Source organism: Andrena cerasifolii, chromosome 4, assembly GCF_050908995.1.
Source record: "Andrena cerasifolii isolate SP2316 chromosome 4, iyAndCera1_principal, whole genome shotgun sequence".
NCBI lineage: Eukaryota > Metazoa > Arthropoda > Insecta > Hymenoptera > Andrenidae > Andrena > Andrena cerasifolii.
Window position 1 is genome coordinate 19255168 of NC_135121.1, and position 17077 is coordinate 19272244.

Below are 17077 nucleotides of genomic sequence, written 5' to 3' on the forward strand. Positions count from 1 at the left end.
AGGATTGCTTAGAGTTGTTTTCGAATCGTTTCGAGGTCATTTGCAGATCACTTTAGGATTTCTTCAGACTCTCTTCGAACTTCTTCAGACCCTCTTCGAGATTTTTTAAAGGTTTCCTCGAGATTTCTTCAAGATTTCTTCGAAATTTTTTAAGGGTCACCTGGAGATTTTTTCAAGGTCTCTTCGAGATTTCTTCAAGGTCCCCTCAAGATTTCTTCAGGGTTCTCTCAAGATTTCTTCAGGACCTCCTCAAGATTTCTTCAGGGCCTCCTCAAGATTTCTTCAGGGTCTCCTCAAGATTTCTTCAGGGTCTCCTAAAGATTTCTTCAGGGTCCCCTCAAGATTTCACAGAGTCTTCTTGAAATTTCTTCAGGGTCCCCTCAAGATTTCGCAGGGTCCCCTCAAGATTTCTTCAGGGCCTCCTCAAGATTTCTTCAGGGTCTCCTCAAGATTTCTTCAGGGTCTCCTAAAGATTTCTTCAGGGTCTCCTAAAGATTTCTTCAGGGTCCCCTCAAGATTTCACAGAGTCTTCTTGAAATTTCTTCAGGGTCCCCTCAAGATTTCACAGAGTCTTCTTGAAATTTCTTCAGGGTCCCCTCAAGATTTCTTCAGGATTCTCTCAAGATTTCTTCAGGGTCTCCTCAAGATTTCTTCAGGGTCTCCTAAAGATTTCTTCAGGGTCCCCTCAAGATTTCACAGAGTCTTCTTGAAATTTCTTCAGGGTCTCCTAAAGATTTCTTCAGGGTCCCCTCAAGATTTCACAGAGTCTTCTTGAAATTTCTTCAGGGTCCCCTCAAGATTTCTTCAGGATTCTCTCAAGATTTCTTCAGGGTCTCCTCAAGATTTCTTCAGGGTCTCCTAAAGATTTCTTCAGGGTCTCCTCAAGATTTCTTCAAGGTCTCCTCGAGATTTCTTCGAGGCCTCTCCAAGGTCTCTCCAAACTCGTCTAATCTTTTAGAAACAGATTTATATTTACCAGAAAACATCCTTTACACTCCCACCCACTGCGTTTTCTCAACACCTTGCCGACGACGTTTCAATAAAATTTCAAAATCATTCTGTTCACAGATCACCACGATCACGCAATCGGGGAGCTCAATATGGCGCACTGACGCGCCGCCAACTTCGAACACACCAACGACATGATTCTAGACCGCTCGATGTTCAATCGACGCGAAACATTTAGCTCTTAAACGTTTCTCGACGCGCCCGTTACTAAGTTAAACTCTCTAATAGAAAGAAGCAAGAAGGAAGAAACGAAGAATACTAATAATAAAACGATAAAACTGAGACGCACGCACGGCGTCCCTCGTGTTCTCGTTTACGCGGAACGCCGTGCGGCAACTGTATCGTTGAGGCCTCTCGTGTCGCAGGGGGTTCGAATAAACCGATGAACGATGAAAGTAATTTAAAGAAGAAATACTGTTCGCGCGAAGTATAGGTACGAATTATATTATAATATGCTTTCCGAACGATTCGTGATAGTGTTGTTTAAGCAGTAACGAGAAAGCGATCGCGATACCTCGGCGCGCGCGTCGAGGCACCGCGATCGCGATTCACTCGGCCGGCAAGACATTTCTGTTTCGCGGGTGAAACGACCGATGGCATCGATGGTCCTAAAATATCGAAGGGCGTCGAATTGGCGGGCCCTTTTCAGCCGTCCGTAAAACAGAGAAAGAGAACACACGAAAGCGAGATCTCTCCAAGGACTGTGCAAGGTTTCTTTGCTGCCTCGGTTCTATCGATTCGATCGGTGACGATGTTACAAAAAAGAAAAGAAAAAAAGAAAAAAATAGCGCGATCACATTGCACACTTCGATTTAGTTCGTAAGTAGAACGCGTTGTCGTTTGCGATGCCACCCAAGTACAATCAAGACGGCGAATCTGTACAATTGTTTCGTTCAGTATTACGTTTGCAGAGTGTAACCGTAGAGAGGAGAAAGAAGAGACGATAATTCTATGATGACAATGATGATGGATATATATGTATATTAAGCGTGCGTCGAAAATTCACACGGCCTCGCGGTGTTTCTCAGCAGCTTGGTTATTTATTGTTGGACACAGGCGACGCGAAATTTTCCGTGTACAGTGCGGGTCTAGACAAACTGCGGTCTTATTATAACGATGTTACGTAATCGTGGATAGAGTTTTTAAAAAAGGAGAAAAAAAATTTTTGACGATTTCCGAAATTATATATATATATATGTATATGTATATACGCGTCTGTTGGTTATCTTAGACTCATTCTGTATGTACGATCGTTGCTCATTTCGAAGCTTTAAAGATGGTTCTGTCCTTTTCTTAAATCGACTAGTTACCCGCTACTTGCGCGCTAACGTTCATTTAGCCTAAGTCGTTTGAGTTAGAATGTTACGGTAAGGTAATCGTATCCTTACGTCAAGTTAAAAGGGACCGCGGGTGAAGTGAAAGGAATGGAAAGGCAGAAGTTGGCGCCCTTTTCATTTGTTAGTGTTGTTAGGATTTAATAGAAGCTCCGTCTTAACCAAAGTATAATATTTCAATGGAGAAGCTTGCATTGAATGATAAGATCGTTATTAGCCATTAGCACACAATTTCTTTTATATCAATATTAACGATAGCCCCATACGTCGATAAATCAGTTTTCTGTCAATTTTCTAATAATATCAGTTCTACCGTAATTCCATATTACCATTTACGTGTTACGTTTCCATTTAATTATTTTCTACTACTTTCGGAACACCCTTTTCAAAAGGATTCTGAATAATACCCTATTTTCGTAGAATGCTCTAGTTTTATTTCGTATTTATTGTACCATAGGTTTAATATTACTTGTAGTCTAAAGGGGAATGTTTGTTAAACGAACGAGAGGTATGATCGCCCTACGTTACCGACAGAGGGTTGCACGTTTAACGGGTAAGAACGATGAGACATTTCGAGAACGGGAAATGAAGTTCTCCGATGTTCCGTCGCGTTTCTATTAGAAATAATAGAGACGTTATCAGAAGACTGATGGAAAGAGAATGTAAAGGACAGACGAAGTGTGCAAAGAGTTTATATTTCGCGATACGTGCCATACGATTACAGCGCCATCGGGCGCTGCACCTCGAAGTGATTCGACATTGTTGCATAACCCTAATAGCATAATGCAGGATCATACGTCCACGGACGTTTATTCAAACCCCGTTTAATTTCACGCAGCTTTAAGCTTCGCGTTCCCATCGAACCGTTTTATGAGTATTAGAATCGTTTAGTACGTCTATGCGCGAATGATTAACGGGCGGCAAAGCACTAACGGATCATTAAACTTCCTTTCGAGTTACCGACACAGTCACGCGCAGAATCCGGCAGCGCGCGAAATCCCGCTGCTTGAATCCGGATTCTGCGCATTCCTTTCAAGCTGAACGATCCGAGTTAACGACAGTTAACGGTCGTTTGACCTGAGAAGCCGAATTTGAATGTTTTTAAACTAGCGTTCACTCGCAAACGATTATCGATAATCTCGTAGCTCTGCGTACCATCGCATTACGTTAGTCAACGACGACACTTACATCTTAAAATGCTTAACACCCCAGTTTAAACGTTTCTTCCCGTTCGATCGATTCTGAATTTTTCTCGTAAGCTCGATTACACGATACGAATTTTATACCGTTTTTTATAATCGATCATCCGATCGGAGTGGTCGGGTACGTTTACGAACGATCGCAGCTTGCGTGCTGCGTCTGATCTTCGTCTCCGCGGACTTCTTTCCGAAGTGTAACGGAGGTAAAAGAGTTTGGTAAACTTTCCTACCTTTCCGAGATTCGAAGATAACCAATCGTGGATCCATAATGTTTGCGAGGCGTGGTGGAACCGTATAAGATAGCAGGAGCATATAGGTTAGTAGACAGTTGACATGATCTTATGGCGCCAAAATCGTTTGCCTCCGTTATCGCGTGAATAGAACGTGAACACGAATTGTCGCGTCGCGGGTTGAGAGCACGAGACTCGATACACAACACTCGGCGCTTGAATGAAATTTTCGAAAGCCGAGCTGCTCGTCCGCCCCCACGACTGATGACAAGTGCTCTGTTTGCCAGCGAAACATTCTCTTATACTAAGCAGGGTTCTCAAATAGGCGCATGCGCGATAGGAATAGATGGTGAACGCGCACCGGCGCGAAAATATAAATGATAACCGAGAAGAAAGGTGAGGGGGAGAGAGAGAGAGAGAGAGAAAGAGAGAGAAAGATGAAGAGAGAGAAGAGATGGAAGAAATATTCAGTATTTTGTCAGAAATTCGTATTACCAGTGTAACAAAAGACTTTGATATATTGTTAGTATGCGTTGTAGGTATTACGGAATAAATTTAAATATAAATATACAGGATATATTAGCATACGCATTTATAAACGTGCGTGTGCCTAAGAGATAATTAAGATCTTATAATTTTAAATGACTTTTAATATAGGTTTACTTGTGTAAAATAAGAAAAAAAAATAATTGTGCTCAATAAATTTCAATAAATAACGATTTTGCCTATGCCAATAACGGTTATTATTGTAATTATTTTTGTATAGAGACGTAAGATGACATTATCTGGATTATATGAATACATTATAAATATATAATGGTAACCACAGCATACATGTGTAATAAAAGTATTTAACATTGCATGCTATGTGTCTGTAATGTCCCGTACCTATCACTTCTTTCGAAATGATTTACTTCGTTACGATTTATTAAGAATAAATATGAATTCGAAAATTGTAATTCTCTGCCACTACGTTTAATTCTTGAAGCTTCCTCAGAGGGCGACACGCGAGCTTATTCACACTAGCGATCCTCTAGAGTCTAGGCAGTGATCGGAACAACGTGTATCGTCGCTCTAGTAAGATCACACCGGTTTTGTCGGCTGAACGCAGCCACTAATTCACGCTGCTGAGTAGCGCTGATAGCAGAAACAAGGTTAAGTCGACCGTAGAAATAAACACTGCTTGGTTAAAATGAAATGATTAATTAAATGAATAACTACTAACATTAACCAATTAAAAATATGAATATGAGTGCATCTATGAAACATCTAAATTACAAGTTAGTTAAAATATATCGTCGCTTCGTACACGTCGAAACTAAACAAAAGAAACAGCTACAGTGGTTGAAACCCACTGGATATGAAACGAATGTTACAGTGTACAATCCTGTAGCCAAGTGTAAAGTACCATTAATTTCGAAGAATAAAAATTTACTGACTTGGTACGTTTGCGGGCCAACTGTCTACGACTCTGCACATATTGGACACGCCGCGTAAGACATTTTCGCTTATCGTTACCGTCCTTGCGAAACACCTTTCCTCTTTTTTTCTTTCGATTAATCGTAAAAAACTATTATTCTGCTTTACAGAACTTATGTGAAGTCGGATATTATTAGAAGAATATTAACGGACCATTTTAACATAAACATTGTAATGGCCATGTGTATAACGAACATAGATGATAAAATAATAATGCGCTCGAGGGAAACTAAGCAAAATTACAAAGACCTAGCGGAATACTATGAAAATGAATTTATCGAGGATATGAAAACATTGAACGTCATGAAGCCCCATTTGTATTGCAGGGTTACAGATTATATACCGCAAATCATCCAATTTGTCAATAACATTGTAGACAAAGGCAACGCTTATGTTGCGAAAGGTGGTCAACAATTTTAAAACGACGATTTTTCCCCTATAAATTTCAATTCCTACGAATGCTGATTTACTTCTTGTAGGATCTGTGTACTTCGATACGAGCAAGTATAATATGTATGGCAAGCTGTCGACTCCATGTCCGGACGGTAATCACCCTGACAAAAAATCTGCGTTAGATTTCAGCCTGTGGAAGGCAGCTAAGGAAGGAGAACCATTCTGGGAATCCCCATGGGGTCGCGGAAGACCAGGGTGGCATATAGAATGCAGCACAATTGCAAGGTAACGTGCATCTTTGAAGAACAAGAAGTGGTTTGTAAGAGCACGGCGCAAGCAGCATATTGTTATTTACGTAATGTGAACAAAAGTTTGTATTTCGATTAGCACAGTTTTTGGAAATTCTGTGGATATTCATAGCGGCGGAATAGACCTTGCTTTTCCGCATCACGAAAATGAAGAAGCGCAATCGTGTTCTTACCACGAAGTAGAGCAATGGGTAAACTATTGGCTACATTGCGGGCATCTATTCTTAGAAAACGTAAAAATGTCCAAAAGTCTCAAGAACACGATTAGTATAAGAGAATTTCTCAAAAAACACACCGCGAATCAACTCAGGATGCTTTGTCTACTTTCCAATTATAAAACTGGTATATTTCAAATGACCCATAAAACGACCAATGATTTCGAATTAAACATGAATTCAGCAGATGACTTTGTGATATGATTTCCAGGAATTAAGTATTCCGAGGACATAATGTCCAATGCAGTAAATTTACTGAACAAAGTTGAACACTTCATTCACGACTGTGACAATTACGCCGCTGGGAGATGGAGCACCGGCAATGTGGACGAAGTTACATTACTTCGGGTCAGTCAATCTTATTACTAGACTCGGATATTTATGCAAATGCATACATTGATATGCAAAAATTATTAAGGCACATTTACAAATTCTTCCAGCTACAATAAAGAAATTGGGAACTCTCGATCTACCCTTAACAAATTCGATAAAAATGGACATAGCATATTTTACGTGCATATTTGCATATGCTTTTTGCAAATATTACGTGCATAAACATCCGCAGTCTACTTATTACCCTATCTGTATGTCCGCACGGAGATATATTTCAAAGAGCAACAAAGACAGTTGGACTTTATTTTAGTGTTTAGACGAAACGATAAGCGATGTTAACACATCACTAGCGGACGATTTTAATACAGCCCAAGCCATGCGATCACTCATGAATCTAGTTGATACAGGGAATAAAATGTTGCACGACTCCCAAGTAAATATGAATATATAACATGTATAAATATTAACGGGTTATTAAGAACATCTTGTTTCATCAAATGTAGGAATCTATTACGAACAGGGGCATACCTGCCGTAGCAGCAGTATCGAATTATATATCGACGATGTGTTCAAAACTTGGTATTTCGTATTCTACAGTGGCAGATGAACACAGAACAAATACAATCATCGAATATTTTGTGAAGTTCAGAAACACGATACGAAACAGGGCTATAGAGCAAGAAGCGAAAGATAAAATTTTACTCGCCGCGTGCGATGAAGCACGATTAAACCTCCTCGCGTGTGGAATAACAACAAAGGTATTTGCCAATGGTAGAGAGATAGTGGGCTCGTAAATGAGGTGAAGTGACTGCTAACAAACAATCTTAAGCACCAGCACCGCGCACAACAAATATCGACCGATCAACAGAAACTATTTAATTTATATCAAGGCAGGTTCACGTCTTGTTTACGAATTCACTATTTCTTTACCGCGAATAATCAATACTCAAATAATTCGAATGATTTGATTGCAAAATCGTGCACACCGCACAGGGTATATCATGGATTCGTTCTTGTTTTAGGATTTCAAAAGTGAATCCACTTGGAGCGTCAAGAAATACTGAACTGTATACTGGATACAGCAAAAGGATTTTATATTGTAAAGAAACGCTTGAAATAAAAAAGGAATTATATTTACATTCCGTTCCGTGCCTAAATCCATCAATCAGCTGAGTCAGTAACGTTCTTTGATTTCTTTAAACTACTATCGTTATCATTATCAGAAGTTTTTCTTTTAATAGCGGCTTTCTTTTCTGCCATTGTTTTCTTTAATCCTTTCATCTTCCTTGTTTGAATGCTATTGATATTCTGCGCTCCAACATGGACACGGCCGAATGTGGTTCCAAGTTTGCTCACAGATATATTCTTCTTCTTCTTCACCTGTAATTATATGTTGAATGAACGAATCATGTCATCCAACGATTTAACAGAGTATTATCGTGTAATAAAGGAATATTACTTTAAGTTCCTTGGGTTTCTTGCACGCCTGTTTAAACAGATCTGCGGAGGCAAGTTTTGTACGCCTACATATCAAATCTGCTCTTGGCCCTATTTCTTCCAATTCAATTCTTGGTATTCTGCAGTCAGACTTTTTCAAAAGTACCCTGAAACAAAGCGAACCTCGCCAATAACAGCATTTCACAGGGTAACGTAAAATCAACTCACCGATAACTACGTAGAAGTATTTTATTTTCAACAGCGGTAAAACTCAGAACGTGTTCAAGACCCTGTAACCTAATCTGTTCAACCGGTTCCCTTTGGAACATGTCCACAAATAAATTCTTAATCCTATCGAGTTCGTGATTATTTTCGAAAAGTTCCCCGTTAAAGACTAACAGAGGCTTCAGTCCCTCAGAAATTTTTGGAACTTTAAAATCCCGCAGGCCTTTATAATTTTCAATACCAAATTCCGCCATATCTAATAACGTATGCTCGTACATTCTTCCCATCACAAGATTATGAGGACGCTTCTTATTATGTAAAGCGATCATGAATAGAGGCACATTGTGCTTGACAGAAAACTTTTCTATAAGAGTTATGTTTTCAAACGGCACCACATCATTTTTCTTCTGCATCAACTGCGCGTCTGGTTTCTTCAAATCATACTAAAACAACGCACAGCAATTGCGGTACATGTTAAAGCGAAACATAAATTTGTTAGTAATGTTATGATCCAACTTACCAGATCTTTCATGAGACCTACTACAATTTGCGAAGTGTTTTTCCCTTTAAAACACATGGTCTGTTTGACATCTTCTATTAATTTGGGCTCCTTTTTTAAAATAGCTCTTTTGCCTCTGTGAGTAGTAGGCTTCCTATAAAGAAACTCGTACGTTAGGAACAAAAATACACGTATTTACAGAGGTACAAATTTTTGCTCTAGTCGTACGGCAAGCACAGAAAAACAATAATATATGTGAAAAGTAGAAAATACATATGTGTATGTAAACATAGCAATGCATGTAATACATTGGAAACATAACCGAAAACTGTCATTCCATGTACAAGATGAAAATACTTACACTACTCTATTTATTACAGGCATTGTGACTGGTATTCCAGACTAATATTTTTTTAAAATATCTAGCGTTCGAAGCACTACACAGCAGTCAGCACAGGTCAGCACTGGTCGCACACGTGCTCGTCAGCAGCGTGGGGTGGAATTAACGCAAAATAACTTATGCTGTGAGCAGAGTTCGGAGGGATTCGGCTGCACTGATGAAGGGTGGTAATGTGTGAGTGACTGACGCAGGCGTAGTTCATGCACACTTTACCATCGCTCCTGTAGGTGTTTCCCCCTCCATCAGTGCAGCCGAATCCCACCGAACTCTGGCTGTAAGCTATTTAGCGGTGGGAGAACGCCACGCGTGCGCAATTAGTGATCTTCTAGGGAGTGATCGGTATAACCGCAGCCATGTTGGAGCAAAACCGGAAATAACATAACCTAAACGTTTATCTATCTCTTTCTATCAGTATTTCTGTCTCATTCTATTAGTATCTCTTTGCAAACGGCGGCATTTTTATAGATAATAAACGAGTAAGATGGTTGCCTCGTTTGCCTCCAGGTTAACACGGCACTGTAAGGAATTCATTGGCAAAATGCGTGAAAGAAAAGCACTTGTATAATAACAAAAGTATCGTGCTATGTATTATATTTTCAAAGAATACACACATAATTTTTTAAACGTCTTTTATTTCTTATTCTTTACAGCTACAGCATGAAAAAATATATTTCTCGTAGATCAATTTACACTAAGTGTAGCAAAACTAAAATATAAGTGAAGTTCTCTATGAATGATGCATTCCTTTGTATCATTAAGCCGTGTCAAAACCGAGGCGTGATTCGATCATTCATTTTGAAGATACACATCTTTGCGTCTGTTTCTCTGCAACATCAAAATATGAAAAATTAGAAATATTCAAAGAACATTTGGAAAATATATATTTATTAGTATTTACGTAATTGGAAAGCCGTTGCCTATTTTTCGATAACTGCTCCTCATTTATGTCCTTTGCTTGACTTCCAAAATATGATACATTATTTTGTGCCTGCAAGTTTGTGTTATTGCGTTCAGCATCAGCAGAATATGAAACTGTCTGTTTTTGATCATCAGGTGCTGCAGTCACTACATTTGTAGAAACGTCTGCGGCTTTGTCAGTTCTCCATACTTCAAGCAATGTTTCAGAATTATAAAATGGATGTAAGGTGTAAACAAATGGCCATGGATGTTGATCAGAGTATTCATAAGTGTTAGCTTGACTCAATACTTGCCCCGCAGAAATACTCAAGCCCACCATTACCTGAATTAAACAAACGTTTAAACATATAGTGTTGTTCCGTCATGGGAGCGGGTCCTCCGTTCCGTTAAGAGAACATTTTTATCCCCACTACTTCTTTTGTAGCCGCCGCGCCGCGGCAAGTACGTGAGATTGAGATTGCGCGATAGGGTACGCGACCGCGACAAGGTAGCAGGGGCGTCCGGAGACTTTTTCCAGGGGGAGGCAACTTTGGGATGATGGTAAAGAAAAATATACCCCTCTTGCTTTCTTTAACCAATTTTATAGTGCCAATTTAATTAAAAATTTAAAACCGATATTTAAAAATATTCCTTTTTTTAGAATAAACTTAATAAAGATCAGTTTTGAAAAATAAGCGATTTTTTCTCAAAAGCCAGGGGGAGGCAACTGCCCTTTTGATCCCTGAAAATCCGGCTAGTTTCCGATTTTGTGTTATAACTCGCGAATTGTAAGAACTGTATGGACTATAACTTACCAAATAAAAACAGCTTTCTTTACCTTCAACCCTCTGTAAAATTTTTAGCGGATGTCGGATCGTTGGGGACTTTTGATATATTGTTTAAAACGACGAAATAAAGGCCCATGCCAAAATTTAGCTTCCTGAGAATTATTCCGTAGACAGATCCTAATTTCACTGGACTAAAGTCATTTTCATTCGAGATAACAGCGGTATCGTATTACTAAATGAAGATGGTAAAGACGAAAGCCGAGCCGAATTGCATACTCAGCATACTGTTTCGTTAAGGGGATGACTTGCCCCCGAGCGTCGTCTCCTTAACGGAACAAAGCTGTATAGATAACTATATAGGTAACATACATGTGCAAATGAGTACTTACAATCAATGGGAAATACATCTTGCTGCTGTAGGTAGTGCAGTACTGACTACCGCTCCATAGAAATCGCCTGATTTTATACCAGCTCTGCCATTTTAAATCTGAGCCCTCACTTATATTAACGGATTATGCATATAAAATTTCAAGGTCCGAATATTACATCTTAGGATAATAACCATCAAGGCTATTTGAGGTTTGTAGAAATAAATGGACTATAGCAGGGGTTCTCAAACTTTATTTTACGTGTACCACTCAAATATATACACGAGCAGTTACACACCACGAATTAAAATTAAGATGAATACTGCAGTGGAGCATGTGTATGCTACGCTTCAACAATGTTGGAACATTTAAAAAAATATGCTGTGGACTCTGCACACAAAAAGTATTCAAAAAGCATTTGTGTACCACCAGTGCTACGCGTACCATAGTTTGAGAAACCCTGAACTATAGGATACATCAAAATGATTAAATGTACATTGAATAGAATAGTTCATAAATATTCCTTTATTAATAAAATATACATAAAAATAATTTATAATCGTAAACAAACAATTCCTCAGAACTTTTATCTTTCTACTGTCTCTATGGGTATTACATTGCAGCCCAGAAGGCCTTTACCTGCCCAAGGACGTGGAGTTAAAGTCAACGATAGGATACTAGATCCTCGTTTAATGTTTACATTGATCGTCTTGTATCTGCTATTTTGTACCAAAGTACCAATATCCTTCAATGACTTAAAATTCCGATAGTCAATTGATCCGAATGCCAATATAAGATCTTCAACTTGAATCCCCTACAGAATTTCATATTATCCAAAACATACAGTCATTTGTCATCTTACTATATTTTGTACTATATATCTTACCGCCATCTCTGCTGGAGAACCTGAAGATACCAAGTTTACTCTTAGAAATGGTTCTAAGTCTGTAGTATCTACAATGTCGTTTGCTGTGGCTGCAGTAGAACTCTCTGTCTGATTTCTTGCCACGGCGTGCACTTTGTGCAGGCCCTCCTCTATTTTAGTCATTAATGCTTTATGATCATTTCTGAGACCTATTTAACAACACGTTAATAAGTTCGAAGCATTAAGGTGACGCGCAGAAAAATTATACCGTAATTAAACGCACATATTATTTTATGTCTCGCGTGTCTGATTTGGTAAACGTCGATATCGTTCCGTGGATATCCTTCGGAATCCACCACCGGATCATCCATGCCGACGTGATTCTGTAAAATAACGTAAACACTCGGTAGTATTCTCGAAAATGACAGATCATGCTGTTTACAAATTGTAGATTCCGTTCATTTTCAGTAACATAGTTAGACGAGCGTTTAGTACGAAGCTATATTATATTTCAATATACGTACAGCGTCTAAGACTTCCTGGAGATCTTTTAATTCTGATTCAATTTTATCTTTATCTTTCATAAGCTGAAAGACATAATCCTTAGCTTCCTGCAACTCCATGTCGACCACCATTTTTCATGTACAATGAGCACGTAATAGGCGCCAGGGCCGTACTCAGTGGGGTACTTACTGGGATGGTCCTCAAAAGTGCTTACGTATCGATGGATTTTTGAAATCGTGAAATTATGTATCAAAATATTTGAATTTTCTGGGAGCAGTAACGTATAACACATTTATAAATAATAATTCGTTTATTTTTTAACACCTCAAAGTAATATACACATGTTTGCTTACACAGTACAGACATATACGCATTCAGTACATACCTACGCCATTTGTAGTTTCAAAAATAAAGCTTTCAGGTATCTTGCCTCGTATACAACTGTTTGTTTGCCTTGTGGAGCAATGGACAGCATATCTTGCATATTGAAAGGTTGCTCCACCGTCGTCACCACGTCCCTTCCGTAAACTAAAAATAAAAAAAATTAAAAAAAGAAGTAAATATTGCGTGGTCTAACGAATGACGCTTGTACCTTCGCAGTGTTCTAAAAATTGTATACATTCCTGAAGCGTAGCGTCTTTTAAGATTACTAGTTGCTTAGCCAGTTGTTCTAACAGAGATAGGAAACACCTTTTTGCATAGAACCACGTATCCGTCCCTAACTTTTTATTATATGGCTCTAGACTTTTCATTACTCTGGATATACCGAACTCATAGTTCCCTTTCGAGCAATACAATGTTCCAATAACTAAATTTACAATACACAAATGAAACAACTTTTTATCTTGATCCTCCCGCGACACCACTTGCTCTTCTTTCTCTATTTTCTTCATGAGCCCTTCAGCTTCCGCATTCTGAGAGGTCATGATATAACTTACGCACAAATTGGCGAGTACAATAGCGCTTACGTCCAAAATCTGAAATTTTAATTTCAATGTCTTGTAATCGATAATTTACGAACTGCAAACAGAACGCTAAAGGGCGGATAGTAACTAACGTTATCGTATTTCTTTCTAACAATTGGCTCGTAAAATCCTGTTGCTTCTTTAAATTTGTTTTCTTGCATGAACAGGGTATGAGCCACGTTTAATTTCCATACATCGTGTTCGTTGCAGAATTCCACGCTTTTCCTAAAAATCTTTTCCACCTGCGTGTAATTTCTCAGCTCCCAGTAGATTCTAGCTTGTGCCATTAAAACGGGCACGTATCTTTCTAGAGCTTCCTCATAATCATTGACTGCCTTTTTAACGGCACTATCATCGTGATTCAGTCTCGCTTCCTGCACCCGTTTCGTTGCTTTCCTCAATATTTCCATATGTTTGTTGCCGAGGTCGTCGAATTTCCGATACGCTTCTTCCGGCGAGGTCTGTTGTGTGATTAATGCATCCAGGAAATCATATAAATACTGAAAAATAAATAACATCGATGCAGCCGCAATCGCAGTGGTTGCCACCCTTAATGCCTTACACTTGCTACAGCCCTGCCCTCAAATGTTGATAAACTAAACCTAACCCAAACCTAGCAAGTTTCCTTGTCACCGTTCTATCGCCACTTCTTTCTGCGCGAATGAAATGGTCGTAGATCCTACAAACGGAAACACATCTGTTGGATCTTGCGAAAATGGTAAACTGCGAGCTGAATCAGATATTTCTCGGAGAAATCTCGTCCGTACAAAATTACGGAGCTTTTATCAGAATCCCAGGCTGTTCATCGCAAGGGTTGATACATAAGTCACAGGTAGCGAGACAACACATTCACGATTAATCGTAAATCAGTCATTTATATTGTGTAATGTAAATGAGTTATATCTTTCGTAATCTTGTTAGGTTAGCGCCGCCCATGTCGACAATGTTGCGGAGGTTTTGCAAAAAGGCGAACGCGTATGGTGCAAAGTTATTTCTGTGGCAGATGACGGTAAAATAGGATTGTCTATGAAGTACGTAAATCAGGGGAACGGTACGGATTTAGATCCAAACGGGATAGAATTACACAGAGACTCGCAGAAGAAAAAGGCTGCAGGAAAATACGAACGCAAAGCCATACATTTGGAAGCTGTTCTTAACACTACTTGCGCAAAGTGTGGAACACCCGGTCATTTATCTAAAGACTGCTTTATGTCTCCCGACGGAAAGAAATACGAATTGATCCCAGAAATCGAAGAGGGAGCCGCCGTTCAGTCGCAAACTGAGACGAGCGAAAAAGAGAAGAAGCATAAACATAAGAAAGCAAAGAAAAAGCAAAAAGCTAAGAAGCATAAGCAAGACGTGGACGATATCGACTCTGACGAAAAAGAAGTAGTCAAGAGGAAGAAGAAGAAACATTCCAAAGACCAGAAGAAAAAGAAGAAAAAGAAGCACGATAGTTCTTCCAGCGATGAAAGTTCTAGTGAAAGTTCTTCTAGTCACGATATAAAGGCTCACAAGCGAAAGCGTTCGGAAAGCTTGGAGAAACGTACAAAGAAGTGTAAACATTCGAAAAGCAAATATCCGGATCGATGAGGAACTGTAATTTCAACAGAACTGAAAGTTAATTTTCATGTTACTTTTTCCACACTTTTTCCATTTAACTTACATGTAATAATATAATAATAAAAATCATACTTACTGGTGTTAAATATTTATAAGTCAAATGTACATTTTCAGCCAGAACGTCAGCAGCTAAATCATAATATTGATATTTGCAATATAACAGCAATAAATTAGCAAACGTTTCGGGGGGAAATGGATTCTGTTGCAATAGAAACTGAAGTTTCTCAAATCCCTCGCTCGGCTTCGTGTCCATATTTATCAAAGCTTGATTGTGCAAAGTAACGGCGTCGAGCTCTTCTTCGGACCTGGGTGGCATATCGGTTAATGCTTCTTTTGCTGCTTCGTCTGAAAGTAATATATAAAAATCATAAAATTCTAGACGTAGTAGGTCACTGTAACTTCCTCTGTATAATCACAATTTTGCAATTGATATTCTATGGCTGCCTTCAAGTTGAATGCCTCTGTTAAAGCTGTTTCATGAAGCGTCAAGGTATTCCCAACACTGTGCACTTCTATACCCTCCGTCGTCATGCCTACCCCTAGTTCTGGGTGTTCCCTTATCCCTTGTTCGATAATGTCGGCTAACGCAATGTATCAATTAATTTAACATATAGACCTCGGCAAGTTATAATAGTAAAAATTTTACCAATGTGTTTTAGCGACGCGGCATACTCTTTTAATTTGAAGTAACAAAGTGCTACGTTATAGGACAAATGGGGCTTGAAACCCGCAATTTGCAAGGCATTCCCAAATTTCTTCAAAGCTTGCTCGTATTGTTCTTCCTACGAAAAAGAGCGAATTGCAGAAATTCCAAAGGGAACTTGTGCTTTTACTTTGATACCTTGTATAGAAGGCATCCTAAATTAACTTCTGTATCAACATCGTCCGCTGGACATTGATCGACGAGATTCTTTGCAGCAACCATATCGTCTTGTCCATATTTTATTGCCGCCTGTAGTTTCTTCACTTTAAATTCCAGGCTACTCTGATTAATAATGTTAGAACATATCGTCCAGGCCTCTTGATACATGCACGCTTGGTGCAAAGATTGAGCGTGGTACAACTTGTATACATTTTCCTCTGGACACAATTGAACTAATTTTTCATAACATTGCGCGGAAGCTATAAAGTCTTGCGTATAAAAGTAACAGTGGGCAAGCAACGATAGACAAGGTCTGGACTGTAAAGTAATTTATCCCACATGTACAATGCGTAGGAAATTATTGTTAAACCGGGAATCCACCTAGAAGCTAAGCTACGCTATGCCATGCTAAGTTTTAAAAAAATTAGCTTTAATAGATTCTTATGGAACAGTTTCCATCAAAAGCTAAGCTAAAACATAACATAGCATAGCTTAGCTTTCTGGTGGATTCCCGGCTTTAAAGTGGAAGCTACTGTTCCCATAAAATCTTACGTACAGAGGGGTAAGAATCTAGAAGCGTAATTAAGACTTTAATGGTTTCTGCATATCGCTGTTCTTTAATCTGAAAAACAAGTATTTCAGAATAAAAAACTTGATAATTATACTAAGTATCTCTATGAGACATTAGATATGCAATCTACCATTGTATAAATTGTCTTTGTATACTCTCCATCTTTTATATGCACATTCTGTATAAAAGTACTCATGATTCTGATAATAATATTTTTCTATTCACCAGCTTTCAATAATTACGGGCTCCACAAGTTCGAGAGTTTAATCGTCGAATGTATACAACGGCGCGTAATGTTTTGGCAAAACGTGCACATTGTAACTATGGAAACAATTGGTCTCCCCATATGCAAGTGTAAAATTTTATAAATGTACATATTACCTCTACAGAAAACAAAACACAGGGAATATGCGTAACATAAGTCTTTAATGCAGAAATCGAGAAAGTACACGATCCATTTTAATCGAAACATAGGTACTATAAATTACAAAATACTGTATTCATTTACTTGAAACACAAACAGTAATTGATCTATATACATATTTTGTTCCGCATAAAACGGCAACGCCAACGG

The 17077-nt window shown here is 38.7% G+C and overlaps 7 protein-coding genes across 11 annotated transcripts in view; 3 read left to right on the forward strand and 4 right to left on the reverse strand.

The window, feature by feature from the left end:
* The window catches only part of LOC143368119 (neural cell adhesion molecule 2), a 384831-nt gene extending 380323 nt beyond the window's left edge, over positions 1-4508 (forward strand). For all 4 annotated transcript variants that reach the window (XM_076810482.1, XM_076810483.1, XM_076810481.1 and 1 more), the window contains one exon: positions 1069-4508. In XM_076810482.1, the coding sequence (XP_076666597.1) occupies positions 1069-1146 (78 nt within the window). In that variant the 3' untranslated portion in view covers positions 1147-4508. The remainder of the gene's footprint in view (positions 1-1068) is intronic.
* A 362-nt stretch (positions 4509-4870) lies between these two features.
* Positions 4871-7636, forward strand: Cysrs-m (cysteine--tRNA ligase-like protein, mitochondrial). Its single transcript, XM_076810503.1, has 8 exons — positions 4871-5264; positions 5361-5653; positions 5730-5928; positions 6031-6293; positions 6378-6514; positions 6810-6932; positions 7003-7257; positions 7522-7636. The coding sequence occupies exons 1-8, from the start codon at positions 5014-5016 to the stop codon at positions 7561-7563; spliced, it is 1563 nt and encodes a 520-aa protein (XP_076666618.1). The 5' UTR covers positions 4871-5013; the 3' UTR covers positions 7564-7636.
* On the reverse strand, positions 7611-9162 carry Non3 (Ribosome production factor 2-like protein Non3). Its single transcript, XM_076810510.1, has 5 exons — positions 9022-9162; positions 8682-8814; positions 8165-8604; positions 7959-8103; positions 7611-7879 (listed from the first exon to the last, which is right to left on the reverse strand). The coding sequence occupies exons 1-5, from the start codon at positions 9042-9044 to the stop codon at positions 7661-7663; spliced, it is 960 nt and encodes a 319-aa protein (XP_076666625.1). The 5' UTR covers positions 9045-9162; the 3' UTR covers positions 7611-7660.
* Positions 9163-9674: 512 nt separating this feature from the next.
* On the reverse strand, positions 9675-11289 carry LOC143367618 (uncharacterized). Its single transcript, XM_076809608.1, has 3 exons — positions 11135-11289; positions 9959-10300; positions 9675-9885 (listed from the first exon to the last, which is right to left on the reverse strand). The coding sequence occupies exons 1-3, from the start codon at positions 11150-11152 to the stop codon at positions 9847-9849; spliced, it is 399 nt and encodes a 132-aa protein (XP_076665723.1). The 5' UTR covers positions 11153-11289; the 3' UTR covers positions 9675-9846.
* A 321-nt stretch (positions 11290-11610) lies between these two features.
* Positions 11611-12635, reverse strand: LOC143368131 (26S proteasome non-ATPase regulatory subunit 9). The gene is made up of 4 exons (XM_076810513.1): positions 12503-12635; positions 12262-12361; positions 12000-12187; positions 11611-11927 (listed from the first exon to the last, which is right to left on the reverse strand). The coding sequence occupies exons 1-4, from the start codon at positions 12611-12613 to the stop codon at positions 11700-11702; spliced, it is 627 nt and encodes a 208-aa protein (XP_076666628.1). The 5' UTR covers positions 12614-12635; the 3' UTR covers positions 11611-11699.
* A 14-nt stretch (positions 12636-12649) lies between these two features.
* Ttc30 (tetratricopeptide repeat domain 30) lies at positions 12650-16771 on the reverse strand. Of its 2 annotated transcripts, XM_076810487.1 has the most exons (10): positions 16634-16771; positions 16489-16554; positions 15912-16250; positions 15717-15852; positions 15487-15651; positions 15147-15415; positions 13540-13947; positions 13075-13459; positions 12836-13010; positions 12650-12749 (listed from the first exon to the last, which is right to left on the reverse strand). In XM_076810487.1, the coding sequence occupies exons 1-9, from the start codon at positions 16697-16699 to the stop codon at positions 12868-12870; spliced, it is 1977 nt and encodes a 658-aa protein (XP_076666602.1). In that variant the 5' UTR covers positions 16700-16771; the 3' UTR covers positions 12650-12749; positions 12836-12867. The 2 variants fall into 2 exon arrangements, with proteins under 2 accessions (XP_076666602.1, XP_076666601.1); XM_076810486.1 differs by lacking the exon at positions 12650-12749 and having other exon boundaries at positions 12774-13010.
* Positions 14058-15156, forward strand: LOC143368130 (zinc finger CCHC domain-containing protein 17). The gene is made up of 2 exons (XM_076810512.1): positions 14058-14279; positions 14369-15156. Exons 1-2 carry the CDS (start codon positions 14163-14165, stop codon positions 15038-15040), a joined length of 789 nt encoding a protein of 262 aa, XP_076666627.1. The 5' UTR covers positions 14058-14162; the 3' UTR covers positions 15041-15156.
* Positions 16772-17077: the final 306 nt, after the last annotated feature.

Bases quoted from the DNA above. Each gene is read 5' to 3' on its own strand.
- LOC143368131 (XM_076810513.1), bottom strand. From the start codon at position 12,613: ATGGTGGTCGACATGGAGTTGCAGGAAGCTAAGGATTATGTCTTTCAG. The intron at 12,362-12,502 runs GTACGTATATTG...GTTATTTTACAG, and splicing joins TCCAGGAAGTCTTAGACGCT to AATCACGTCGGCATGGATGA. The intron at 12,188-12,261 runs GTGCGTTTAATT...GTTGTTAAATAG, and splicing joins CGCGAGACATAAAATAATAT to GTCTCAGAAATGATCATAAA.
- Cysrs-m (XM_076810503.1), top strand. From the start codon at position 5,014: ATGAATATGAGTGCATCTATGAAACATCTAAATTACAAGTTAGTTAAA. The intron at 5,265-5,360 runs GTAAGACATTTT...TCTGCTTTACAG, and splicing joins GCACATATTGGACACGCCGC to AACTTATGTGAAGTCGGATA. The intron at 6,294-6,377 runs GTATATTTCAAA...TATGATTTCCAG, and splicing joins ACTTTCCAATTATAAAACTG to GAATTAAGTATTCCGAGGAC.
- LOC143368130 (XM_076810512.1), top strand. From the start codon at position 14,163: ATGGTAAACTGCGAGCTGAATCAGATATTTCTCGGAGAAATCTCGTCC. The intron at 14,280-14,368 runs GTAGCGAGACAA...TAATCTTGTTAG, and splicing joins GGTTGATACATAAGTCACAG to GTTAGCGCCGCCCATGTCGA.
- LOC143367618 (XM_076809608.1), bottom strand. The intron at 9,886-9,958 runs GTAAATACTAAT...TTGATGTTGCAG, and splicing joins GGCAACGGCTTTCCAATTAC to AGAAACAGACGCAAAGATGT.
- Non3 (XM_076810510.1), bottom strand. From the start codon at position 9,044: ATGCCTGTAATAAATAGAGTAGT. The intron at 8,815-9,021 runs GTAAGTATTTTC...GTTTCTTTATAG, and splicing joins CCTGTAATAAATAGAGTAGT to GAAGCCTACTACTCACAGAG. The intron at 8,104-8,164 runs GTGAGTTGATTT...GCTTTGTTTCAG, and splicing joins ATACTTCTACGTAGTTATCG to GGTACTTTTGAAAAAGTCTG.
- Ttc30 (XM_076810487.1), bottom strand. From the start codon at position 16,699: ATGAGTACTTTTATACAGAATGTGCATATAAAAGATGGAGAGTATACA. The intron at 15,652-15,716 runs GTAAAATTTTTA...ACATTGCGTTAG, and splicing joins CGCGTCGCTAAAACACATTG to CCGACATTATCGAACAAGGG. The intron at 13,948-15,146 runs GTAAGTATGATT...TTTATTTTTCAG, and splicing joins CTTATAAATATTTAACACCA to TATTTATATGATTTCCTGGA.